At 50.1% G+C, this 27200-nt stretch overlaps 1 protein-coding gene, 3 long non-coding RNA genes and 2 other non-coding genes across 12 annotated transcripts; 2 read left to right on the forward strand and 4 right to left on the reverse strand.

Annotated features, from left to right (window-relative positions):
• Window positions 1-3564: 3564 nt before the first annotated feature.
• Snhg10 (small nucleolar RNA host gene 10) lies at window positions 3565-5227 on the reverse strand. Its single transcript, NR_003145.3, has 2 exons — window positions 4908-5227; window positions 3565-3773 (listed from the first exon to the last, which is right to left on the reverse strand). It is a non-coding gene; the product is annotated as a small nucleolar RNA host gene 10 (long non-coding RNA).
• On the reverse strand, window positions 4023-4297 carry Scarna13 (small Cajal body-specific RNA 1). Its single transcript, NR_028576.1, has one exon.
• Mir3069 (microRNA 3069) lies at window positions 4025-4089 on the reverse strand. Its single transcript, NR_037229.1, has one exon. It is a non-coding gene; the product is annotated as a microRNA 3069 (primary transcript).
• Window positions 5228-5565: 338 nt separating the features above from the next.
• Glrx5 (glutaredoxin 5) lies at window positions 5566-13859 on the forward strand. Its single transcript, NM_028419.3, has 2 exons — window positions 5566-5930; window positions 13223-13859. The coding sequence occupies exons 1-2, from the start codon at window positions 5648-5650 to the stop codon at window positions 13396-13398; spliced, it is 459 nt and encodes a 152-aa protein (NP_082695.1). The 5' UTR covers window positions 5566-5647; the 3' UTR covers window positions 13399-13859.
• Gm46374 lies at window positions 5926-12914 on the reverse strand. 7 transcript variants are annotated; one of them, XR_003950249.1, is made up of 3 exons: window positions 12652-12914; window positions 6807-11186; window positions 5926-6640 (listed from the first exon to the last, which is right to left on the reverse strand). It is a non-coding gene; the product is annotated as a predicted gene, 46374 (long non-coding RNA). The 7 variants fall into 7 exon arrangements; XR_001780681.2 differs by having other exon boundaries at window positions 6807-10175; window positions 11096-12914; XR_003950251.1 differs by having other exon boundaries at window positions 6807-9094; window positions 9726-12914.
• A 6992-nt stretch (window positions 13860-20851) lies between the features above and the next one.
• Window positions 20852-26405, forward strand: Gm31884. The gene is made up of 3 exons (XR_872957.1): window positions 20852-20999; window positions 24520-24602; window positions 25317-26405. It is a non-coding gene; the product is annotated as a predicted gene, 31884 (long non-coding RNA).
• Window positions 26406-27200: the final 795 nt, after the last annotated feature.

Raw genomic sequence — 27200 nt, forward strand, 5'->3', positions numbered from 1 at the left:
ATTTACTTATGTTTTAAAAATCCGAATGCTGGCATTGTTCAGAAAAATCTAACAGGTTTATTTAAAATTGTTATAAAGTTGAACTGTTGAAAACGTGTTCACTGAAACATTTTGCTTGCATTAATGCTTTACATCTTGAATTTATATTAAAAGCTCACACATGAATGTGGAGAAGCTACCAATACCTGATTCTGTCCCCTATGTTTCCACCCCCCAATCATATACTTGGGTACCTTTGATCCCATGGAAAAATTATCTAACATTCAGAACTACTGATAACAGGAAGAAGAGGAAAAAAATTTTTTATTTTGAGAATGAAATTTTTCCTCTCATAGAGTACTTTTTTTAACCTATTCTTTTTTAAAAAAATGATTTATTTATTTATGTATATGAATACACTGTTGCTGTCTTCGGACACACCAGAAGAGGGCATCAGATGTCATTACAGATGGTTGTGAGCCACCATGTGGTTTCTGGGAACTCAGGACTCATGGACGAGCAGTCAGTGCCCCTCACCACTGAGCCATCTCTCCAGCCCCATAGTGGACTCTTAAGCATGTTCTCTGCGTGTGTAGCTGGATATCTTTTGGAGATTTACATGTTTGGCATGGATAGCACACAGATTGGTATCTTCCCAAAGGCCAACCCGATAGGCCTCACTTGCCTCCTGCTCAGCACCAGTATCTGCACTCTGGAAGCGCAGATCTGTTTTGAAATCCTGAGCAATTTCTTGCACCAGACGCTGAAAGGGGAGCTTGCGAGTCAGCAGTTCAGTTCTGTTGACTTCTGATAGCGGCTGATTTCAGAGTGCCACAGTACTGGGCCTGTGACGACGAGGTTTCTTCACCGTCCAGTAGAGGGCGCACGCGTGTGAGCGGCTTTTGAAGCCAGTTGTTTCCTGGGTGTTTTACCACTACCCCACCCCCTTCTCCTTGGTCTGGAGCTCCCCAAGCGAGAAGCAGTACAGTGCTGGCGTGAAAGCAATGGTGGCTCCCCGACAGCTGCAAACACACCATTTAATTAATTTAACTTTACAGGAAACCTTTCCTTTTACACTCGGTGTATAGTAAGTTTCTCAATAAAACAAAGTCGGACAGTTGTACAACTTTAAGACATATAAGGTTGGGTGTGGTGGTTCCTGCCTATAAGTAACTCTGGCATTTTGGACGCAGGAACAGTGCTGCTGAGAGGACAGACACACACCACCACACCTTGCACCCTAGGCTTCATGTAAGGTTCAAACGGATTTGTGTACACAAAAGCTGTCTGGAGAACAAAACTCACAATACGTACACAGGACAAACTCACACTGAGGCAACTGCTTGGGAGGAGGGAAACACAGCAGACAGCCTTACAACTCCACACCACTCTGACAAAAGCTTGAAATATACACAACCTCCAGTGGCCATTCTCAAAACACAAGGAGAGAAAATACAAGTGTGGGAAAATTCAATGATGAAAACTCAATACTCGGTATCCTTAGGACTAGAACCCAGGACCACACCCCCACACTCCAAATCCCAGGACAGCACTCTAGCTCTTCACAACATATACCTTCTCCGTGGTCTATCCTAGATTGACCTAATCCAATTGCAACATACCATCTATCTCCATGTACCCAGTCACTCCTGGATCAGACAAAGCAAGGAGAGCCTGTGCCAGCCAGAATCTCTGATGTAGGGACTAGGTTATCCACAACTAAGATCAGTTAAGTACTTACAAAAGGCTTCAAGGCATGGTAGGACACACCTGTAATCCCAGCCTTCAAGGAAGCTACGGCACGATCTCATTTTAGGCCTGACTAAGGCTCTAATGGCAAGGCTATCTCAAGAAACGTAACAAAAATGAAACCATAACCAAGTCGAAAATAAAATATAAATTAGCTGTGTTGGAGAGAAAGGTAGTCAAAATTCAAAGGCATTGCCACCTCTTGGAAAGACTGGCTCTGCCTGGTTTCCACATGCCTGTAGGTGTTGTCTGGGCATTCGGTTAATGGCGGGGGCTGAGCTGATGCTCTGTTGTTAAGTGTCACACGGGGGTGGGTCAGGCTTCAGCTCAGGTTGTGGGTTTCTGGGTCCCAAGAGCCATCTTTACTGGAGGCTCCACCCCTGTAACCCAGAGAGCCACTTTTCTCTTAGGGCAGCACCTTCAAAGCTCTGGGCAGCAGGGCCAGGCACGTGTCACCTGGTGTAATTTTTGCTTATGGTGTACCAGTGTTTTGCCTGTGTGCGTGTCTGTGTCCACAGACGTTGCCTGGAACCAGCGTAACAGAAAGTTGTGAGCTACAAGGTGGGTGCTGGGAATTGAACTCAGGATCTCTAGAAGAGCAGCCAGTGCTCTTAACCACTGAGCCATCCTCCCCTCTTCTAAAAGCTGGTTACTGTAAAGGGTATCAGGTGGTAGCACTAGTTGTGTCAGAAGGAAAGGGGGTGGGAGCTGGAGACCACTCAGCTCCACAGTCCCCACCCTGGCTGGTGTGGGGCTGAGACACAAAAGACTCAGTCATTGTTCCCACTGGCCTCACGGGGTTTGGAATGGAAGCAGGACCTCATCTGAACGCAGGGAAAGAGAGACACTGTGACATGCCCGAGTCACATATTGCCAAGGTGAACTTTTGCAGTTTAATTATGATGTTGTTTTACCCAAATCCTAGGACCCTTGAAAGCAAACTCCCCTTCCGCTTCCCCACTGGGGACACACACCGCGGTGACACACAAGCTGTCCAGAGCGCAGTTCTGATGGACGCTTCAGAAGCGTACTTTCTTCACACTTTCATTTGAAGATTTCTAAAGCAACGGCTTGAAAACAGTCTTATACCACACACACACACACATTTTAAGATGGTCTTATTAAATTATTAAATTATGTATCCTTGGTTGGACTGGAACTCACTATGTAGACTGAGCTGGCCTTGAACTCAGATCCATGGGCCTACACCTCCCAAGCGCTGGGATCAAAGGTGTGTGTCACTTCAACTAGGCAGCGGTGCTGCATTTCTGGAAATCGGGCTTGGCAATCGTCCCACTTGGTTAACTTTAATGTTACTACGTGACAGCTGTACTAGATATCTGATGACTTAAAGAGAAAACTCTTTCCTAGGCCAACGAACTATACATAAAGTCAGTGTGAAAGCTCTGTCTCCACTGTCACCTCGACGGGATTCACAGTCACCATGGAAACTCCTGAGGATGTGTCTGTCTATGAGGATGCTTCCAGAAAGGTTTACGTAGGGAGGAGGAGCCGCTGACCCCTGCAGGATGGGGACCTGGAGGCAGGCAGCGGTGTTCATCTCTTTGCTGGATGCCATGCAACCAGCCACCTCAAGCTCTTGCCATGATCCCTGCACCTGCCAGCTGGGAGACAAGGTAAACCCTTACTCCCTTAAGCTGCTATTTTTTTTTTTTTTTTTTGGGCCAGGAGTTTTGTTACCACTAATAGTTAGCAACATGCTGTTTGCCACCACTGCTCTGCTTCCAGGTCCCCAGAGCAGTCTGCAAAGTCTTTCCCTTCACCCAGTGAGCACCAAAGCCAATTGGACGGCTGAGAGTAGACGAGACACACAGCTTCCCAGAAGCAAACTGCCAGCATTTATTTATTGGTTTATTTATTTATAACTACTCACAGCAGTGTAAACATGAATAAAAGCTTCCGGGCGCTGGGGCGATTTAACTGACACTCTGCCGTTAAGGACACAAAAGGTTGGCTTTCGGAGCAGCTGTTTTACCTCTGCATTTCTTGTAAACATCTTTGTATGGTACCTGGAATCAGAGGATCTGCAAAATAACAAGATTTTAGTTTGGGGCTTGCCATCAGAAAAAAATAAAAAAACCAGGAATCAATACAATGACAAGGAACCCGCCAGGCGGTTGGTTCCCATCTGTCTTCAGAGCGAGTGGCTCCGGTTTCCCTCTGAGCCACAGCTTAGCACATCCCATGGCTCACTCTGTGTGAACTCTGATTTTTTACATTCACTCCCCGGGTGCAAACAGACCACCTCCGGCAACACGCTTAGTCGCTCGAGGTTTTGTGGCAGTACTTAGTGTCCAACAGAAACCGCTCCGTCTGCTAAACAATATCTTGACTGCCAAGCTTCTCTGACTGTTGGTGGATCGACAATGACACGGCACAGCCATTATCACCGTGGCAACAGTACCCAGGCCCTATCAGAGGAAAATTGCACATGGGCCTGCTGCCTCTCGAGCAGGCATGCCTCAGCTTCCTCTGTTGTCTGCTTTCTCTGCAAGTCTGGTGTGCTCTAGGGTACCGCTAACCCAGCGCAGGGCCAAGACTGCAGATTAGATAGTGGGCTGCGGAGGCCTGCTGGCCAGGATCTGGATCTGCGTACTACCGGCGGGAGAACTGACCACACCCGGGGCTCTGTTCTAGGGGGAAGTCCATGTAAAAAAACGACGCGCCTGCCCACTCTTCTGCACCATCCCCAGCAGATGTGCAAGCAAGCACTCTACCCTGGGGCCATCATCATCTACACCGGAATTCACTAAGAGAATACTCTCTTTTATTACTGTCTGTGTGCATGTGACGGGGTGGAACTCTGGACGTCGCTTACACTAGGAAAACGACTTCCTACTGAGCTACATCCTCACCCTCCGTTTTCCCTCTTAAAAAGGGTCCTGCTGTACGGCCCGGGCTGACTCGGGCTTATTTAGAACTCCTGAGTTCAACTGATCCTCCTGCCTCAGCCTCTTAAGAGGCAAGGCAACGTTGCAGACAATGGCCACAGGGCCCGGCAACCCACCAATTCCCTTGTTCTTTCAATCCTTCCCGACCCCAGTAGTCACCGAGACCCCAAAGCCAGCCGTCCCACGGCTAGAGCACTTTACACGTTTCTACGAGAAGAGCATCATTCTAGAGGCCAGGGAGAGGGCTCAGCGTGCCAAGGGACTTACCCTGCAAGCTAGAGTTCCATCCCCGGACCCTTTATAAAAGTCGTCTTCTGAAGATGCATGCACGCAGATCATACATACACAATACTTATAGTTTTATGCTAAAAAAAAAAAAAACCTCATTCTGGAGGAAGAATCCCACGGGAGGCCGCAGGACACGGCTTGGATGTCCATGTGCATGGCGGGTCGGAGGCTGGAGCCCCGGGCAGACCAGGACACGCCAGGTTCGCGGCTGGCCTCAGCCGGTGAGGCATGGAAGGCCACCTCCTCTCTGGTGCACGCCATCGCAGGACTACCGGCCGCGTTACCGTAGCAATCACCGCAAAAGGAACCGGAAGCTGCGTCTGGACGTGACTCCTTCCCGGCGTGCCGCGGGCGGCAGAAGCCCCGCCTCGCGCCTGCCCTATCATCTTGGCGTATCCGGCCAGGCCTCGAACGCCCGCACGAGGAAAGCCGGCTTCCTCTAGTCACGCCTCTTCATGCCCTTCACCGACGGACGTCCGATTTGTCCAATCAACACGCAAAGCGGTCGTCCTCGCTCACTAGCAAGCCTGTAGGACGCGGCTCCCAGGGAAGGCCCACCCTACGGTGTAAGCGATGTGATTGGTGGAATTGAGCCAGTATTGTCCAATCACGAGACTCATCCCAGAGCTTGTCCAATGAGAGCCTCTGGTGGGCCGGCCGGACACCACGGGCTCTGTAAGCCCTGGAGTGGCCGCAGAGGCGGTGGACAGCGAGCGGGCATGAGCGCGTCCCTGAGCCGGGCGGCGGCGGCTCTGCTGCGCTGGGGGCGAAGCGCTGGTGGCGGTGGCCTGCCCGGAGCCGGCGTGCGGGCGGCGAGCTCGGGCGGCCAGGCGGAGCAGCTGGACGCGCTGGTGAAGAAGGACAAGGTGGTGGTGTTCCTCAAGGGGACGCCCGAGCAGCCCCAGTGCGGCTTCAGCAACGCCGTGGTGCAGATTCTGCGGCTGCACGGTGTTCGCGACTATGCGGCCTACAACGTGCTGGACGACCCGGAGCTGAGGCAAGGTCAGGCCCGTGGGATCCGATTGCGAGGGCGCGGTGAACTTGAGCAGATCCCGAGGAGCAAGGGCCTTCCCTGGTTGTGTAGCCACATGGGCGGAGGGTTCGCCTCGGCCCACCTCGGGGCGAGATGTTTCTGACTGCATAGGAGAGGGGGTAGTCGGCATCATGATCCCCTCTGAGCAGGTCGACTGGGGAGTGGCTGGCTGAGAGGGGGACTCACTGCGAATACCCTTGGGGACAATTTGAGGGCTTGGAAGCCAGCAGCGTACTTGCTAGGTGAGGGACTGATGCTACTACGTATGTAGGGAAGAGGTTTCAGGCTTGCCTGTGTGTGCCTAACGAGGTCAGAGGCTGACTAATAATGTTTAAGGCCCCGAGGGTCAGGGACTGTCTTCTTGCTGGAGAGAAGGTTTCACCATAGTCTAGCCGGACTCACGTTGGGAAAGACACGAAGTTTGTTTTTTAGATACTGTAGCATCAAAGAACAGTGTGTGGAGACTAAGACATGGTAGAGGCTCAGCGGAAAGAGGAAGCCACTAAGAAAACTTCTGACCCCCGACCAGATTAGCAAACTGCGGCCAGGTTGGGCCCAAAGGGCAGAGAGCAGAACAGCTTTTTACTGGCCCCAAGGCAAAGCGACTGCGTCCTGACGTCTAGTTGGAATCCTTTATACACAGTACCAGGCAGGCGCCTTTCTCTCCGTCTTGTGCTTGCTGTGAGCGAGGAAGAGAAAGGCCAGGGATTTGGTTCTGATTCTTGGCAAGAATCGGTCAAGGTGGGCCGGGTAATGGGAAAGCTGCCCCCTCCCCGCACCCTGCTCCTCCTTCAGTGGAATCCGGGGAACCCTGTATTCAAGTAGCCCCCCCCCCCCCATCTTACTGATTTAGTGCTCTGGGTTGGTCACTGTGCTGAGAGGAGACTTGTCTGTGTTAGAATGGAGTATGCAACATTTGCAATTACTGATTATAGTTGTTCGTCGTATGGTCATTCTTCTTGATGAGGCTGGGGCCGTGGAGAGCAGGTTTGGCTTGGAATCATCTGTGGTGGGTCTGCAGCACAGCCTACTGTAATACTACTTCATTATACTGCCTTCTCAGTATAATGAAGATTATGACACCGAACCTGGCAGAGTCCACGAGGAAACGAGAGAAAATAAGAATTACAGCCGGGTATAGTAACTCACTTCCATAACCCAGCTCTCTTCAGGCGGAGGCAGGGGGACCACCAGTTCAAAGTCAGGCTGCACTGCATTGTGGGAACCCCCCACCCCCTTCTCTACTGTATATAATAATGTCATCCTCTCTGGCACAGAAGGCACCCACCACGTGGCAGCAACTTTATTATTGAATCTGATGGCTTCCAAAGCACTTTTCCTCCATGTTGTTAAGTGGCTAACCCCACACTTGTTCCCTGTGATAGTGTTGATGGGCGGTAAAGCAGAGAAAGGGAGGCGAGGTAATGAGTGCTAACAGGAATGATGGCAAGCCAGGCATTGTGCTCTGAACCCTGCGTTTTCCTCCTCAGCTAACATTTGGCTGCTTGTGAGGCTCTGGGGTTATCTGGCTCAGGGCATGCAGTAGCTTTGGGTCAGAGGTGGCTCCCTGCAGGGGAAGATAAGGGGCTACTCTTCGGCCTCTGAGCTGGGACCTACCTGCGGTAGCGTGTTGCCCTGCTAGCGGGGCTCTTAGCAGACAGCTGCGTTGAGGATATCTCGTTTAACATGGGGCCTGAGGATCTTTGGCTTAGACTTTCCGCTCCCCTGTGAGTGTAACTGGAGGTTCGATAGAGTGGGTACAACCAGCATGAGTAAGAATAGCAAGACCTGTTCTGTCATCCATCTCTCATCATTAGGTGCTCAAATGACAGAAGAAAACTCTTGATTTTGTTGTTGTCCTTTGCTAGCCAGGTTAAGCCTTTCAAGAGGACTTTGTCTACACCTGTTTGCCAAAGGGCAGGCAGGCAGGCAGCTCATGCTCACTTTGGCAGGCAAGGAGGGGCCCTCTTACCTGTCCCACTGCAGTGTGGCTGCTGTGACAGCGGTCCGTCCTTGTCCTTTTCCCTCATGCCAGAGTTTTCAAAGGGCTCTGGTTCTCACCCAGGATCCAGGACGAGCGATGCTGAGAAGCCTTCCGGTCCTCACTTTTATCACCTGGAGGTACACACAGGCCACAGCCACCGGGCTCTTGAGGAACCCAGGGCACAGTGCTGCTTCGTGGTTCCCTGGGCAATGGATCCTGTGGCTGCTGACATTGTGAGATCCTACCTGTCTGCACATAGCATCTCCCGCTCGGAGGCCAGGGGCCTGGCTTGCACAGTAGCCTGTGCTGCTGACATTGCTGCTTGAGCAGGGCAGGCTTTCTGTGACTGGTTACTATGCTAAGGCGAGGCTGGTGTTATTCACGGTCACGGCACAGACTTCTCTGTGACCGCTCTCACTGATAGTCCCATGCCCACCTCTACGTGTTCTTTAGAACAGGAGCAGTGTCTGCCAGGGTAGGTAGGGGGCTGAACGTTTTTGAATGCATAACCGTTACCCCATGTTTTCTTGTTCTTACAACTTGTAAACTTTCGATGCAGAAGCCTAGGCGGCATTGCCGTGTGTGTTGTGTGTGTGTGTGTTGTGTGTGTGTGTTGTGTGTGTGTGTGTTGTGTGTGTGTGTGTTGTGTGTGTGTGTTGTGTGTGTGTTGTGTTATGTAACAAGGTCAGAGTACCTGGCCTAGCTGTCACTTTGGACATGGTGATCTCCCTGCTGGTTGCTGGTTTTTGTGTCCCAGGCTTTTCCATCTGGCTCTCATGTATATTAAAGCCCTTCTTTGAACCCTGCTGTGCCTCACCTGTGAACTCTGTTTTCTTCAGCTCCTCCCAGTCCTTTCCCCACAGCCTGCAAGAGTTTATGAAGCAGTGTCCGAACATCCAAGGAAATAATTAGGTACTTACTACTCTGGTGCGCCCCTGTGGGCCCAGCCATGTGCTGTGGGCATCTGGCACCAGCACTTTGGAATTGTAACAGTCAGTGTTGGAGATGCACAGATCTGTTTCCCTTCTCCCAGAGAGATAGTCTGAGGTGGAGACAGCTTCCTCTGTGAAGGGCCAGGTGGACTGTGGGCTCCTGGGTCACCATTGCTTCTGTTTCTCTGTTGTTGGAGGCGGAAAGTAGACTCGGATGCTGTATAATCAGTGAGCAAGCTGAATTCAATAAAACTTTATTCACAAAGGCAGGAAGAGGTTTAGCCCAAAGCCTTTGCCCTCCCCACCAGGCCTCGAGGGTCCCACATAAGATACACGTGTAAGGTGTCTGTGACACCTTGTGGTGGGGGAGAACGACAAGATGGGACCCTGTTCTGTTAGGAGGCTGGATCAGCAAATGTTTCAGCGATCCAGGGTAAAAAAAATACACTGTGCGTAGACAAACTAGATCCTGGTGTAGTTGAGGTGGCTAGATACCAGAGACACGTTTGGTCAAAAGTAAGTGGCAGGGAGTACCAGTGGCCCAGTAAATACTGTCTGTGTATACTGACATCAGAGGTGTGAGTCCGTCCCGTGGACTGTACATGCTTGTGCAGTGAGCGGGTAGCTGTCGGTGGGACAAGCTATGCTGAGGGTCATGGGTTCAGAGGCTGACTTTAGAAACTGAGGTGCTGTCCTGGACCCACCACATGCTAACTCTGTGCCTGTGGGTAACTTACTTACCCTCTCGGTACCCTAACTTGATCTGTGAAACAGGGGTAATTACATCATCAATTACATCATCGGGCGTCTGTATTGGTTAAGTAGGATTATTTATGGAAAATACTCACGGAGTATGGAGTGCTGTAGCCCACAGCTCTGCAAATGCTGCTTCCTCCTCACCGTGGGGAATACCCTGCATGTGCCATTCCTGCGTTCTTCTCATGCTTGCTGTTTCCTGTGTTGCTCAGAAAAGTACTTCTGTGACAAACGGGACAGAAGACCCCTGACAGGGTGGGTGCACATTCATCTATAATCCATACGCAGCTGAGCCTGGCACTTCTATAGGAAGTAAGTCGTCTCAGCAGTTACAGACCATTTGATCTTCTCAGTAAACCCATGACGCAGCGTGGACTTCGGAGCCAAGGAAACTGAGAGTGGGGGCTTTTGTCACCTCCCTGAGGCTGCATCCAGATGCCAGTGAGCCCACTCCGCTGCTCTGTGTGCCCAAGCTATTGTCTGCTGTTTCCGATCTTTGCTGTCCTCTCCTGAGGCTCTGTTTCCATGCTGAGATCCCCTGACTGGAAGATGGGAGAAAACCCTAGCATGTGACACACCTAGGCCAGAATCACAGAGCCTGCTATGTGACTCTGGGAACTACTCCACACCGAAATTCTACTGGGAACCAGGAAAACCACGGCAGTGTGATGCGCTTAAGCGTCTCACTGTAGACAGCACCTTTTGGAAGTGGACAGGGCAGGCAATTTTAATACATGTTTCCTTTCTTTTTTTCTTTTTTCTTTTTGCTTTGATAAACTGTAATTTTGGGGAGGGGCACAGGCATGGGTGTGCGTGCCTGTGTGTGTGAGCACCAGAGGTGCATAGGCAAAAGTGCCCGAGGGTGTGAACACCAGAGGTCTACGCTAAGTGTCTTCCTCAGTCGCTCTACCCAGTTTCCTTACGGAACCTGGAGCCAGCCTGGCCGGCCAGCAAACCCCAGGGACTCTCCTAGCTCTGTCCCCAGAGCTGAGGTTACAGGCACATGTGCTGCTGCGCCCATCTCTGTGTCATGGGCTCTGGGGGCTCAAACGAAGGACTTCATGCTTGCAGGGCTCCCACCTTGGGAGCACAGCCATCTCTCCTGACTCCCTGACTGGAAGGATTGCTAGCTTGGTTTTTTTGTTTGTTTTGTTTTCTTTTCTTCTTATTGTTCTTTGTTTTTGATGTCGATCTGTGAACTGAGTCCCAGCTTCCTAGCTCGATTTAGGGTGGCTTCCATGCAACACTTGGCCTTGAATTTGATTACTGTCTAGACTGGTTCCCTAATTTTCAAGAGTTCCTACCTGACTGTCGCCAAGTAGTGAGGTCTTGAACACTAAGTGGGAAGTAAATAAGCCATGTTTGGACAATCCCCATGGTTCATTACAGTGTGTAAGGTATGGAGTTACAGTAAGAAAGAACTTTACTCCCTAGGAAGATTCAGCTCTAACAGACCTCTCACCTGCAGTTCCGGCACTGGAGATTAACGCAGGAGTAACTCTGCAAGTTTGAGGCTAGCTTGAGCTACAGCTGAAGTTCCGGACGCACCTGGGCTAAAACAAAACAAAATAAAAAAGCTCCCAGCAAGCAACAGTAACAGCAACAAAAGTAATCCCAGCGACCTGTCATCCCGTGGCACCCAGTACTGCCAGGAAGCTGCCGTGCGTCCTTGAGGCAGAGCTCTTTAAATGTCAGCCATGAGACAAGACAGTGGGCAGGGTGGAACTGTGACAGTGTCTGAGAACCACCTGTTGGCAGCCAGCTGATGGGCGTTCTGGTACAGGACCCCAGTCACAGGCCTTGGTGGCAGCGCCTCACGTGTGGGACCGACCAGCCCAGGGCTTGGGTGAAGTGAGTGCTACCATGTGTCCTGCCTTTCCTGCTTCGTCCACCATGACTTCCTGCCAAGATGGACTGTGTCTGAGGGCACTTGAGCCCAAGCAAACCCTGTTGCCCTTGGATGGAAAACAATTCAGTGTAAAACAATGGCACTGTTTAGATGTAGAGGTCAGTGAGGTTTGGGGCAGGCCTCAGGCAGCGAGTGTATTTCCAGTTTGATAGGTTTCAAAGCTGTGGGCCCTGAGTAAATGCATTCAGTAAGGAAGGCAGGGTTGGGAGACACAGAGACCTCAGGGACTCACATGCAGTCTCCAGCTCAGGAGACTCAGGGAATGTCCACGCCTGCCTCTGCCATAAAGATCTGCCGCTGTCCCATAGGCTGTTTATATTGCAGGGTCAAGTTTAAGGTGCAAACAGAAACCAAAGCTGCACGCCCTACACACTGAGTAGTTGCTCACAGTGTGTGCACCCCACAGCAGTGTGGTGGAGCTCAGTGCACCTGATCCTGGATGCCGTGAAGCCCGGCAGGATTTGCCCTCTACTATAGCCTCCCGGCATCTTCAGAGGGCCTCTCTGTGAGGTCCAGGCCTGCCTTAGCTGGGCGCTGGCTTTACAAGGGTGGGCCACCACACCTAGCCTGTGACTCTCAGTGTTCACTGTCTGGAGAAGCAAGATAAGAGCTGTAACCCAGTCTCCCTCCGACTCTGTCATTTACAGCAACTCGGTGCTTTGTAGAGAAAGACAGGAACTCTAGAAAGAAAGTATATACTGTCTCTTGAGGCCCTTGTTTTGTATCTCACATCTGTTAATTATATTTGGAAATCAAACATCGAATGATATGGTAGTTAGAGCAAGCCTTGTGCTTTAGTTTGCATAAAAAGCCCACCGTGTGGCTGGGTTTCAGATTGAGTGCTGCTGTGTGTTTCTGGAAGCACCTCCTCACTTGGTGTATAATTTGTGTGCTCGTTTTTGCCTTGTAAAAACACCCGTCTATAGTACTTAGGCCATTGTTAATTTGTTTGTCGCTGAGCTGAACTGAACTGACCTGACCTGACCTACACTCACACTGTTGGGACTGTATTCCCAGCTCTTCACAGTAGTGTGTGTGCATGTACACACACACACACACACACACACACACACACACACACACACACACAAGCATCTAATACTACTCACCACAGGCTACATATTTCCGTCCTTATCAGGCTCTGCAGAGCCCATCCAGGGAGCTGAGACCTGGGGTTAGGAGTCTTGTCCCATAGGCTGGAGTGCTTTGTGCCTCTCCTCAGTAACTCTCAAGGGTAGAATGCTTTCAGCGTCTTGAGTGGTGCTCGGTGGTGGCCCTCACCACTCAGAGCCGCAGGAAGAAGGCAGAGGGGTCACCCAGGCAGCCAGTGAGTCCAGGGTGGATTTCACAGTACATTTAGAAATGGAGTTGTGACGTTTCTCCCCTGCAAACATGACCTGTGTGGTTGATTATAGCTTTGCCTGGCTCACGTGCCTTGGTTACACAGTCCCATTCCCTGGGGTGAGTCCCCCGGCTGATGTGTCTGTTTTACCAAGAGCCTTACCTGACTCTCATGAGGCCAAAGGTTGAAAGAGAAGCCGAGGTTCCTGCTAAGTCATCGCTGACCAGGAGCGGGGGAGGGGGCCTGGAATTCTGCCAGGAGTGCTGGATGCGGCGTTTGTGTTAGAAGGCTCCCTTGCTTCTGATCATTTCAGTGACCCATCTTCCATCTCTCCACAGGTATTAAAGACTACTCCAACTGGCCAACCATCCCGCAAGTGTACCTCAACGGCGAGTTTGTGGGGGGCTGTGACATCCTTCTGCAGATGCATCAGAATGGGGACCTAGTGGAAGAACTGAAAAAGCTGGGTATCCGCTCTGCCCTGGTAGATGAGAAGGACCAAGACTCCAAGTGAGGGCCCCGGGCCCTCGCCGAGCAGAGCGCCCTCTCCATCCTCGGGGCCAGAAAAGCCTTACTGCGTGGTGGTGCCCTGTTGCTGTGATGCTTGCGCTGGGCCTCCTGGCAGCAAGCGGGCAGGTGCTTTTACTTTAGTCTCTGGCTCAGAATTCCCTCTGGTGAACGTACAACCACTGCACTGTAAATCAATGTCGCGATCCTGTATTGCTATAACCGTGATCTGTTCTTACGTTGTCTTTATTCTCTGCCGGCCGGCTTTGGGAGTCACTTCTGATTCTTGTTTGGGTTGTAGAGATGGTAAAGCCCCCTGATGTTTTTGTAACTTCCTGTAAAAGGGAAATGATGGACAGAGGAGAAAATGTGGTGGCTAGAGTTGTTTTGTAAAATTAAATTGCCAACACAGACGTGTGTGTGAGTCATTAAATCCAGCAAGAACAGCTCCATAGGACGTGGAGAACTAGCTGCTTTTCTTTGTGTTTTCTTCCATCCTTCCCCCAGCTCTCTGCCACCCTCTGCTTCTCACGCTGCCCCTCTCTCCTCCCTGTCCCTCCCTCTGTCTTTCAGTGCAGCCCAGGCCGGCATTGGCTCATCAAGTAGCCAAAGGTGAGCTAGATCCTCTTGCCTCCCTCAACCTTGCAGTGCTGAGATGTTGGCTATCTGCCACCATAGCTCATCTGCCACCATAGCGCTGAGATCAGGCTCCAGGGCATTGGTCACACCAGGCAAGCACTTTATCAGCTGAGGTACAGCGCCAGGGCCTGCCTGTGTCCTCTGATTTTGAGAAATTAACAGTACTCCCATTCACCATTTGGCTGCTCTGAAGTTCCTTTCGGCTACTAGGGAGCGCCTGTACAGTGTGTCCTTGAGCCAGGTGGCGAGGCTGTGCAGGAGGGATGTCACCTTGAAATGGGAGAAGCCATGAGCTGGCCTCTGACGCGTTTTTCTTTCTCATGAACTGGGTTCTCAGAGGAAATCACTGGAACTACGTCTGTCTTCCAGTTCAGTGTCTTGGTGGGACTTCCCCAGGGCTCATCAATCCAGAGACTGGTGTGGAGGATCCGATTTCCACCATCACCTGTGGGACACTTCTCTTCCAGTGTGTCTGCCTGTGCAGGAAGCCACATTCAGTCTCCCAACGCCTAGAAGTCATAGAGGCGGGAGAGAGGCTGCCTTTTTCCATGAATAGGGCACAGAGAATGAGTAGCGGCCTTCCTGAGGTAGGGTGGAAGGCTGCGTGGGCTTCCCTGTACACAGGGTATGCTGGGCTCCCAGGATTTGGGGTTCCTCAAGAAGGGGAGGAGAGCCACAGCCTAAGCATGCCGCCTTCCTCATTTCACTAGGGACCCAGTCAGAGGATGACAGCCCTCACCAGTGACTAGTGTCAAGGCTGAAAGAAGAAAAGGCACACGAGTCTGAAGGTTTTTACCTCATTAATTGAGCATTCACCTCTTTTGAGCAGGCAGCTGGGCCTGCATGGGTCCCTCACAGACCTTGGAAGCCTTTTGTTCAGGTAAGGAAGGAGCCCCGGAAGGAAGGCTGTGCCCAGCGGCCTGTCTGGGCTGGCAGCTCTGTCCTCTGGGAATAATAAATACCATTAGCAAATGGCTTTCCTACCTGAGCATGAGTGCCAGGCTGTGGGTCACACATCAGTCGGCGGTTGTCCCTTGCCATCACACAAGCTGTGGAGTGACTTGCTTTTCCATTCTGGCTGCTTTTGGCTTTTCCCAGATCTGCCTGTATTCCTTAAGGCTCATTTTGAAAAAAACTGAAATGATTAAAAAAAAAAAAATTAGCAAAACAGCACTGTAAGTATTCTCGCTGGAGTGTAAGCTGGACCAGGATAGGCTGCAGGCCCACTCAGAGCCTGTGAATCAGTGAGATCCTATCAGAGCCACAGAGAACGGGGCCTTTGAAGCCCCGGAAGAAGTGTGATGTTCTTCCCAGAGGTTAACTAGGAATGCTTTCTATGTGCCCTGCACGCAGTAACCAGGTAGGAAGTTGAGGATGTTATCTCATGCGAGTCTGAGGAATACCTCAGTGGTCTGCATTAGAGTTCACTCTAAGGATTAAACAGTGACACGCAAGTTCCTTTGTACAAACAGCATCGGACCAGCCCTCTAGGGACAGTAGATGACGTCGCAGATGCCCAATCCCGTGGAAGTAGAGATAAAGACAGCCGGGAACCATCAGACTTGGGTGCAGGGCCACTGAGCCCAGGTCTTCTGTAAGAGTAGAACTTGTGTTTGACTGTGGAACCCTCTCTCCAGCCCAAGAAAGACATTTTAATTGCAGGTGGTTTTAGCGCTGTAGCCTGGTAGCCACATGACTGTCATTCAGCTTAATTTGAACTATAAGGTTTTGTAATTGTTTTAGGATACAAGGTAACTTTTCGTTTGTTTATTTTGTGACTCCCAACCCTTGGCCTCCTGCATAATAAACCCACAATTCAACACCAAGCCACACCCCCAGCTTCATTAGCCCTGTTGAGTTCACTTTCCGGGAGGAGTCTGAGACAGCTGTCCAGAGAGGTCTAGCTTCCCTTGCTGGGTAGTATATTGCCATAGCAGGGTGAACCAGGTAGATCAGAATTGGGAGAAATCAAATCCTGTAATGGCCCGAATGAGAGATGTCCCCCACAGGCTCCTGGGTTTGAACACTTAGTCCCCAGCTGGTGGCCAGTTTAACACGTTTATGGAACCTTTAGGAGGAGCCATTTTTCCAGCCCAAGGCTCAGGACCCAGTGATGCTGCTCACTGCACACTAAGAAAGCCACTCTCCACACAGGAAGTCAGTCACTGGGGGAGGGCCTTGAGGCCTTATAGCCCACCTACTTCCTGATTCCTGGGCTTCCTGAGTGTGGTTGTAATGTGATCCTGCCCCAGTGTCCCTCAGTGATGGAGTGTGACCCGGAAGTTGTTAGGTGACGTTAGCCCTTTCCTCCCCAGCTTGCTTTTGGTCATGGTGTTTGTCACAGTAAACTGAGGCAGAAGACACTTCACAGGTAGGTTCGATAATGGTTAGGTTCGATACGAGGCCAAAGAGTTTTTTAAAATCACTTCCCTTTCATGTTACAGAAGAAAATCTCCAATGAGCTGAAATGCAGGGCTTCTGATGTATGGACTTACACCAGAAGAGCAGTTTAACCAGAGGCTATCCCATTTTTATCAGTAGCAAGGACTGTGGTACGGAGGTCCACAGCACCCTAACACTTCCCCCATGGGTACATGCGCCAGGAAAAGGCAGTGGAAATTCCCAGTGCTTTAGGCTCGGCAGCCAAAGATGAGCAACCTTCCTGGGAAGTCACCAGAGCCATGGTGGGTTCCCTTCCTGCGCTGCATGGCAGCTGGTTGGGGCTCAGCTTTCCGTTCGGGGACACATACTTTGAACCTGGGAGAGCCAGTGCTCAGAGCCTTCACAGGTAAGCTGGGAAGTCTCCCATTTCTCACCACCTTGTGCATCACTCTAAGGCAAACCTGTCAATGATGCTGTTAGCTTTCTCTGACTGACAGACACCCGACCTAGAGAAGAAGGGTCATCCATAAATACATCTCACAGCAATGTGTGGTGGGGCAGTGCCTCTCAGCACAGGCAGAAAGAGACCACAGGCGATGGTTTTTCAAGAGTTCCCACCAGGCCTGCACCTTTCAGTGGCCCCACTATCTTTCTAAGGTGCATCTCTGGGGAGAAAATCTTAACCACAGAGACCTTAGAGTTATTGTAAGACCCAAGCTGGAGCCTCTAGAGCAAAGCTCTGGGCATTAGGTGAGGGTAAGGGATGCTGTTCTGCCCACCTGCGTCCAAAACATTTGTGTGTGGGACGCCCTTACCCTCTTCCCCAGACCCTGTGAATGTGCTACCTGCGACCTAGAAGATGTGCTTTGACCTTTGACCTTGATAACAGATGCTCCTGGGTTCCCTGGGTAGGTCTTGGCCAAGTGTCTTAGCAGGGGGAGCAGGGAGGCCAGAGAGTGGAGATGTAACCAGGGTTGTCCTTGATGGACAGAGGGGGTTAAACGCTGTGAATCGTGGATTGCAGTCAGCCTCTAGAGGCAAGAAGCAAGCCTGGGTGTCTACTCTGCAGCCCATGTAAAGAGGACAGATCCTGATTTTAGTGTAGTGAAATGGATGCTGGACTTTAGACCTCTAACTGTAGGATAGAAATCAGTGTTTGAAGCCATTAAGTCTGTTGGGGCAGCCGTAAGAAACTAGTATCTGGCTGCCTGGTTTTGTTTTGTTTTGTTTTGTTTTGTTTTGTTTTGTTTTGTTTTGTTTTGTTTTGTTTATAAAGGACACCATGTGGTACAGCAACTGGATAAGAGGACAGACATGACCTCACAAAAGAGTAGCGGATATGAGGCAGTATCTCCCTTATAGCAGATGACCTCACAGAGGGCCCGTGAGACCAGGCCACATGTCTGAGGTCACTGCCCAGCGATGGCACGGCTGGAGTGTGAACCTTGTTCTCTTCTCTAGCTGCCCGGGTACGTGAGTGCACCCTGGCTGGCCTGGGTATGGCACAGCTCTGGCGAGGGGGTCTGAGAGCGAGTTCCCCATGGCCTTAGAGGAGTAACTCTGGCCTCAGAGTCATTTTTCATTTCTTTAGCAAGAGCCAGGGAGGACAGGCCTTTGGAATTTGTCCCCTGGTCAAGCGTGGCCAAGGACTTCAGAAGGTAGAAGGTCCCAGTGTGGAAGGCAGTGTGTAGGGCTGGAGGGGATGGACAGACAGACAGTGAGCACATGTGATACTCACTGAAAGGGAGAAAGGGACCAAGGCTGGGTTTGCCTGGTGGCGTAGCATGGCATAGCTCTGGTGAGGGGGTCTCCTGTGACATTCCAGGAAAGGGTCGTGTAAGGCCTGCCCGCTGCAAAGTTTCCCAGGGTGACCAGCCTCACTGTGTCTATTTCTGCCTCCCTTAGAGACACCTGTTGTCTTGAGTGCTAAGCTCTCACGTCCTGTCTCTATTCCTCCCCAGCCCCCACCTCCACGCCCTCCCCACCCCCACCCCAGCTTTCTGCCTGTTACAGCTCCCCTCCCCCACTCCTGGCAACACAGCCAAATAAGACATACACTTTCATAGTCCCGCTGCCTTGAAGTTTAAACCTGCTATTTTTTATTTCATTGAACCGAGGCGAGCATATAATTAAGATGACTGAAGTTCTCAGTCTCCTGCCCCTGACCTTTCCGCCCAGAGCCCACCAGTTTCTGTCGCTGGAGTTGTTTCTTCTGCCTCTGTCGCTCTCAGCGCTCCTGGCACTGTTTTCCAGTCCTACCTGAATTCATTCGTTTATTTTTTTTACAACTTAGTGAATAAAAAATGTAAGTGTTTTATTTCATTGCTCGGCTATCCGACTTCTGACCCTCACTCGATTATAACAACAGTGCCTGCGTTACGTGTTCTCTTCTTCTACCATGTAAGTTCCAGGGATTGGACTCGGGTCGTCAGACCTGGCAGCAGGTGCTGTAATGGCCAACGTTAACCTGTCAGCCTCCCTTGGCCCACGGACAGAGAACTTCCTGGACTGCTGGAGGCCGTGGTTTATGGGAGATGGCAGACCCCAGGTTTTCCCCTTAAACAAACACAATCCTCTTTATTCCTTTCTCCGCTGGAGCATGGTCCTAAGCGCTTCATGAAGAACAGGCATGGGAATGGCACTCTTTTGTGACCAGCTCTTCTGAAAAGGTTTTGTCATATCTGTGTGTTATGGAAAAGCTTGGCTGTGCCCAGAGACGCTTACCCTCCAAGTCTGGTGGCAAGGCCTCACTCTCATGAGCATCTACAGCTCTGTTGGGAAGTACAGTGAAGGGCTTTCTTAGGAGCCATTTGTCCCCTCCCCTCCTTTCTCCTCCCCACTCTCTTCTGCCGGCTTTCTGTCTGCAGAGCCAGATCTACAGACTCCATTTGTCGCTTCTTGGGAAATCCCACCTTTGACCCGTTAGTCAGAGGTTGGATCGCAAACCAATCCTGATTTTATCTTTTTCTCTTCCTTTTTTTCAGACCTTGGATGTTGTTCTCTTTTAGGAAGCCCCCCTCCCATTTCATTCCTTCTGTCCCTCAAATGTCTGCTGTGTGTCTCTTGGTTCATGGTCCTGCAGCCTCAGGGGAAACTGTAAACGTAGCTTTTATTCACCAGATAGGCTCACCTTTCCTAGTTCTTTCTGAACTCTGCCTGGCTGGTTCAACTCAGCTGTTCTGGCCCAAACTCCTCTCCAAGCTGACTGATTCAAATTGGCCTCTCTCAGCTTCTGGCTGAATTGCTCTGCTTAGCCTCAAATTAACTGGCAATCTGTTCTAATCTTCTGACTCCTTCCCGTTCTCTGGCTCCTGTATTCACTTACAACCTGTCTCCGTAAAACTGTCCTAGTAAAACTGCCTCCTCTCTCTGGGACTCTCTTAGTTACCTCTCCTCTCTGCTCTCTTAAATAGCGTCTCTTTCCTGTCCTGAAACATATCTCTGACACGCTCTGTCAGATTTCTCTCTGGTTCATCACTTTGTCTGCCCCTCAATTAGATTCCACTATCAAATCTGTCTCCTTCCTTCTATAAACTAACCTTACTTTCATTGTTTGGGATTAAAGGTGTGTATTAAGGAAGTGTCTGTATTCCAGCCGTACCATACTGTAATCCAGAATGTGTCTGCATTCCAGCTGGATCATAAAGACCTAGAAGGTCTTTGGATGTGATCCCTTGCCAGAGCAGCCATGTAGAGGATTAAAATTCCTCTACAGGGAACACCATAATCACTTGCCCTGAGCTGCTGAGCACAGGACCAGGGTGTCCCATACTCTCTTGGTACTTAGCTTCTGCTTCAGGCCCTGTGATGCTCCTGGGAGCTAGGAAGGCTATTGGAGGTGTGTTCAGTTATGTTTAAGGATGAAGGAAGCAAGGAAGGCTAGTCACCCCTGGCTGGATGCACACAGGTGGCGTTGTGGGCCTCCTTGAATGCTTTTGATGGGCATGTGTTCTTTTGGGGATCCTGTACCGAGAAAGTTTCCGCAGTAAGGGCTCTAGAGAGGAATGGGTGGCCACAGGGCTAACACTTGCACCCTCCCAGGGTCTTGCGCGCACCGGACTGGCCAGCAGTAACGACGCTGCAACAGGATCCTTCTGTACATGTTTATTGGGAGAGCTTGATTGCAGAGGCGAAGAGACCCCAAGCCCAGAACTGGTGCTGCTTATATAGGCCTAGGAGAGGCGTGTCTCACACCCGGATTGGTTATGCACTAAGCCTCATTTGCATGTTCCTCATCTGATTGGCTTCTCTCTCTCTCTCTCTCTCTCTCTCTCTCTCTCTCTCTCTCTGTACCTCACAGAGCCTCATTATCATACCTCATTTGCATGTCTCACATCTGATTGGTTATACTCCCAAAGCCTCATTATCATGCCCGGGCCAGGCAGTGTCTTTGCAAAAAACTTTACTGCATATGTACACATTGGTTGTTTGTCCAAACTTATGCGTGGTGGCCAGCAGTAGTCAGTGCCACTCTGCAACGGCACATGTGGCTTCCCACACCAGGGGAGCAGCGCAAGGATGTGCATCTTTAGGACCTACAGGGAGGAGACACTGGGGGTGGCTGCCTGAGGAAATGACCGCTTCCAGGTACGGTTCATCAGTAGGGTTTCATTATAGATATGAGGGAGAGTACAGCCAGGGGCATCTGGAGGAGTCCAGAGCAGAGAGGGAAAGGGGACTGACCATGCCTAGCAGGTTGAACTTGGGCATGAGAGGAGAGAGAGAGAATGATAGAGGAGGAGAAGGAGACCACCAAGGACAGGACCCCAAAATAGGGTTATAAGGAGAAATGGGGGGTGGGTTCCTGAGCTGGAGAAGTTGAGCTCAAACTGGAGAAGAGGCAAGACAAGTTGGGTACCCATGATCCTGAGGGAGCCTGCTGGCCAGCACGCACATTGCTGTTCTAATGGGCATCCCAGAGAGCCATTTGTCCCTTCTGCCCCAGATAAGGGAGTGGGCACCTTTGTTAGAAGGGGTTTCATAAGCTCCCGAGGAATGCCGGCTTTTGTCCAACTGCGGGAGTTTGGGGAGTGGAGTTTCCTTTGTCCTCTCATCCGGATGTCTCTCTGCCTACCGTGAGTTAGCAGCCTGATGCCTGCCTGTGAAGCAATCTCCCACTGACTTCAGGAAGCGATGGTATGAGCCAGGCACCGGGCGTGGACAGTCAGGGTCCAGCGGGGCTTGGAGCGCTCCCAGCCTGCGCACATCAGTGAAGGAGGCACAGTCATGGTCTCCTCCCAGAGCTGATCTCGTGCCAGAGCACCTGATCAGAGGGCACTTATGGCTGAAGGCCTGAATCTGGTCTATCAGTGTGGTCTCAGGGCGGCAATAGCCAGCAGCTGAGCTCAGAGACCCGACTCCATTAAGAGTCGTGGGTGCGCCCCAGTGTGTGGGTGCTCAACTTGTGCATGTAGCAGCTCAGACCTGGGGTCTGCTCTTAGCCCTCCTTCCTGCATACTGACACTCATCTGACTCTCTTTACTCGGAGAAGTCTTACTTACTACCCTGGCTGGAGAGTCAGCCCCTACTGCTCTTGCAGAACTCCAGTGTTAACTTTTGTGGCTTGATTCCGTCATGACGTGCACCCATACCTAAGCCAAGCTCGCCTATGTGAACCCTGGTGCGTGTGTTTGAACACAGGCATGCACAGTCAGTCTACGGGCACGCATGCATTTGGGTATCATCTAAAACATTTACAATGATGTGGGTGTTTCACCTGGCTTTCTGAGCAGGCTTTCTGGAGTCATGTTGCATCTTGTTAGGTAGAGTAAGTGTTCTTCTGGGCCCAGCAGAGACAAAGGCTAGGGAAAGGGGGGCCTGGACAAAGAACAAAAGCCAGTTCAGGCACTTCCCTTGTAAGGCAGTTATGGGGACATAGAACTGAGACGCAAAGTGTTGATCAATATCGGATTTCTGACGGGGTTGAAGACTGGTAGTCTCGTAGCCAGCCTAAGCTGTTTATTGTTGAGAAAAATGATACAGAACTGAGAGGATGGTTTTCAAACGGCATACAATCTAAAGCCAGGACATTAGCCAGGCGCAGAACTATAGTCTTTTAAGTTAGGATAGAGGACAGCGTTCAATTTTATCGACAAAAATGTTGGGCTGGGTGTTAGGTCTTAATACCATATAATATACAAGATGGTAATAGTTGTGTTCAATTTATATTTTGAGAGAAAGTTTTTTTTTTTTAATTAAACAGAAAGGGTGAAATGTTGCAGGATTTTCTCTGTCCAATCACATTAGGGCAGTGGCAGGCCTGTGATTGGACAGGAAAAGGGAGGCGGAGCTAGGAGTTGGGGAGACAGGTGGTGGAGGGGAAGAAAGAGAACAGAGGCGGATGTGGTGTTATCTAAAGGTTACAATAATTGGGTTAAAGCTTTATCATTATCAATTGGCTCTGAAATTACTGTATTGGCGTCTTGTAAAATGTGATATTATTAATACATAAATCTAATTGGTTAACTGTAAGCTTAATTCTACTGGATAATTAGGTGTCGAGATGGCTAAGCAGGGGTGCCTGGGGGCAGTGCGCCGAAGCAAGAGGAACACGGGGCCCCTGTCCTAGAAATGGCTGGGCGGGAGCCCTGTGACCTCGCGGAGTCAGAGAGTTGGACGGGCGAGAGATGGAGCAAGTGAGATCATCTGGCCTGGGGGCTAGCTCCAGAGAGTTGGTGGCAGCGGCAGGAGCGAGGGAGAGTTGGCTGGTTCTTTATTTATTTATTTTTTATTTTTTTATTTTTTTGGTTTTTCGAGACAGGGTTTCTCTGTGTAGCCCTGGCTGTCCTGGAACTCACTTTGTAGACCAGTCTGGCCTCGAACTCAGAAATCCGCCTGCCTCTGCCTCCCAAGTGCTGGGATTAAAGGCGGGCGCCACCACGCCCGGCTCGGCTGGTTCTTTTTAAAAATATTTCCGGCAACAATCGGCTTACTTTTTGGGGAAGGATTAAGGCAGAGAACGTCAGTATTGTGCCAACTTGCCTCATGGTGCTTGGGAACTTAGCTCCTGTCTTACATAATCCCTGGGTCCCTCAGGTCAGGTAACCGAGCTTTCTTTGGTGACAGAAAACATTGGTGTGAATGACTCCATGTGGCTTCTTCATGGTTTGGAAGCCCAGGGAGGGAGCCCAGGCCAAGCCGGCAGCCTTCTGCAGTAGTTCTTGTTTAACAAAATAAGTGTGTGTGTGTGTGTGTGTGTGTGTGTGTGTGTGTAATGGCACAGCTAGGCCTTCACTGCACAGAACTTACAGAAGAGCAGTAAACATGTCTGTCTTGTCTCATTAGGAATCGATATACATATTTTAAGTAATTAAAAATTGTTTCTAGGCAGTAGTGGCACACCTTTAATCCCAGCTTTGGGAGGCAGAGGCAGGCAGATCTGAGTTGGAGGCCAGCCAGGTCTACTTAGGGAGTTCCAGGATAGCTAGGGCTACACAGAGAAATCCCATCTCAGGGGGAAAAAAGAAAACCCTAAAAGAAAAAGAAAATTTAAAAAGTTTAATTCTAGGTGGATTAATACTTACATAGTTTTAATTTGATCCACCAAAATAGAAGATCAATGGAATATTTCAAGGGTGTCTGAGATGCTTGGGTCTGGTGTCACGGGGTGTCATACCATAGAATACCAGAAGATGGCGCCATTGGTTCCAAAATGAGCCCTCGTCTGCTCAGGTGGCTCCCACCTGGCTCTCTTTCTGCAGTTGGTATATTAAGACACATTTCTTAGAACACTTTATGTGAAAAGCAAATCAGGCCACTTTTCATTTTCCCCTGAAGCACATCTGTGTTTCCTCTCATGGAAGCAGATCTTGCTCTGAGACGATTGGGGAGCAGGGAGTGGGTTTTGATATCAGTTTCATCAGAAATGCATGGTATGTCTCAGGCATTGTAACAGACCAGTGTCTGGTTTTCTCTCCGGGCTGAGAGTTGTTCTGGGGACAGGGGAGGAAGGTTGTGGATGGAAAACTGGCTGCTGCTTAATGTGAATAAGTTACTCAAGTTCTCTGGGCCTCAGTTTCCTGACCTGTACAATGAAAGATGGTTGATAGCTCCTGTTAAAGACTGCTCCAGAGACAAAGGCAATAAAGAGCATCTGCTTTTCTTACAGCAACAGCAAGCACCGAGGTTTATAGAGAAGAGTAGAGGGCGAAGAGAGGAGCCTGGGTACTGGGCAGAGCCAGCTTCTATTAGGTAAGGTAGGATAGCTGGAATTCACAGTGTTCTTCCCCAGGGGTTACAATACATGTGGCCACAGAGGTTAGGTATGGAGACATAGTAAGGGTCTCCCTAAAAAGGGAAGTAGACTAGGTAGTTATGGGTGGACAGGGACACACACACACACACACAGGGACACACACCTACACACATGGATACACACACAGTGACACACACAGATATAGACACACACAGACATGCACAGGGACACACACACACATGGACTCACACACAGGGACACATACACACTTGGATAGACACACACACATGGACACACACACACAGGGAGACACACAGATACAGGCACACAGACATGCACAGGGACACACATGCACACACATAGAGACACACACACACACACACACACACATACACATAGGGACACAGACTCAGCAGGAATGGAAGGGTCAGTGGAGCAGGGAGGGAGGGGGAGGGGGGAGAAAGGAAGTGAATACAAGTAGGGCTGCTAATATTTAAGACCATATGAGGGGTTGTGGGAAAACCTGATATAGTAGGCGTTTCTTAAATATATATACACATATGGGAGAAACCTAGATTGGAGTCATCAAATAATGGGGGAGACAAAGCCCCAACTAGACACCAAAGGAAACCTCTAGTGGGTTACATCTAATTGAGTTGTTGGCCAAAGCGGTCCCATGGAAACCCCAAATAACCCAAACTGTCAACAAGACTATTGGTTTCTCTCCACACGATGATGGTTACGGCCCTACTGCTGAAGACAACACCCACAGAAACCTATCGCTTTCACCCCTACTGATGAGTGTTTATGGTTCTGGAAACTACTCTGCACACTGTCAGAGGAGAAAGATAAAGAGCAGCCCAGCTACAAACAAACCCTGCAACCTACCATGGTGACCAGCCTACAAGAGACGCATTCTGGTGCATTCATGGTACAAACCATCCTCTATCTGACTGGCATCCAGGCTCAGTCCATGAGCCGACGGGACCCATGCTCAACACTGTCTGTGTGGCCACGAACCTGAGCCTGGTAAGCCGTGGACCAGTGTTCTGCTAAAGGAGTGTAGCAATAAAAATGACTTCTAATAACGTCCCTTGGTCCTCATAGATCAGTGTCTTGCTCAGCCAAGATCAGAAAAGTTTTCTCCTGCAGCATATGGGAACATAGAGACCCACAACTGGACAATGTGCAGGGAGTGGAGACCTGGGAACACTCAATCCTAAATGGGGTGTTTCTATCAAATCGCTCCCCTCAGGGCTCGGGGAACCCTATGGATGAGGAGGTGGAAAGATGGTCAGGGCCAGAGAGGCTAGAGACCACCAGGAAACAGTGTCTTCCAGATACGACGGGACACACATGCATGCACTCACGCATGCACACAGGATCACACAAGCTGAGGCAGCATGCACAGCTGAGAGGAAGTAGACACAAGTCCCATCCCTAACCTGGATGCTGTCTCCAATTAATAACTTCTCTCAAAGGGAAAATTAGTTTTCTCCAAGGGAGTCTCACTGGGTATACAAACTGCTCCTCAGGGCTGTCCCAGCCCGGCAGTCGATGGCCAACAGAAAGCTAACTCAGAAGTATTTGGGAGGTTTTCTTTGTCTCACAATGCTTTCTCTGGCCCATTTGTTTGTCCGTTTGTTTGTTTGTTGTTGTTTTTAGCCTTACAGATCTTTTATTTATATATTATGGTTTCTGATTTTTGTTTGTACAGAGTTTCTGCGTGAGTCTCAGTGTCTGTACGCGTTCCGTGTGCTTTTTCCTTGGTTCCTTTTTTTTTCTTTTTCCCTATTCTGGCTTGTTTCTCCGTTTTTGTTTTTTTGTTTTTTGTTTGTTTGTTTGTTTGTTTTTGGTTTTTTCGCTCCGTTTGTTTTTATCTTAGTTATTATTATTATTATTATTATTATTTTTTTTTTTAGATGTCTAATATTCTAATGAAAGAGAAAGAGCATGTGGATTTGGGGGTGGGTGGGTGCATGAGTGGAGATGTAAGGGGGTCTGGGAGGCGTTGAGGAAGAAGAAACTGTAGTCAGAATATAATACAGGAAAAAAATTTTCAATGTTAAAAAAAGGTATTCTGCCTGAGGGCTACAAGCAAGTTATCCAAGACTGTGGCCCCAGATGTTTAGAAATCTCCTAAGAACCTGCTAGTCCACCCGTGTCATATCCAGGACAGTCTGTTCCTACATAGTCACCCCCGCCCCGCCTCCCGGGGAGGGGTTTCCAGGGTGCCACTGGTTCTGCAGTGCTGCTGAGATCTTCCATCCAAGGGTTCCTTCCCCCCCCCCGCCCCCTCCCGAGACAGGGTTTCTCTGTGTAGCCCTGGCTGTCCTAGAACTCACTCTGTAGACCAGGCTGGCCTCGAACTCTGAAATCCGTCTGCCTCTGCCTCCGGAGTGCTGGGATTAAAGGCGTGTGCCACCATGTCCGGCGGGTCCGTTCTTCCAAGACTCATCTTAAAGAATAGGTGTGAAGAAGATTTGGAAAATGTGGTTTCAATGAAAATGCCTGCCCCCCTACCCCGTAGATTCAGAGAGTGGCGCGATTAGGAGGTGTGGCCTTCTTGGAGGAAGTGCGTCACTGGGGGCGGG

Source organism: Mus musculus, chromosome 12 (genome assembly GCF_000001635.26).
Source record: "Mus musculus strain C57BL/6J chromosome 12, GRCm38.p6 C57BL/6J".
NCBI classification, from domain to species: domain Eukaryota; kingdom Metazoa; phylum Chordata; class Mammalia; order Rodentia; family Muridae; genus Mus; species Mus musculus.

Bases quoted from the DNA above. Each gene is read 5' to 3' on its own strand.
- Glrx5 (NM_028419.3), top strand. From the start codon at position 5,648: ATGAGCGCGTCCCTGAGCCGGGCGGCGGCGGCTCTGCTGCGCTGGGGG. The intron at 5,931-13,222 runs GTCAGGCCCGTG...ATCTCTCCACAG, and splicing joins CGACCCGGAGCTGAGGCAAG to GTATTAAAGACTACTCCAAC.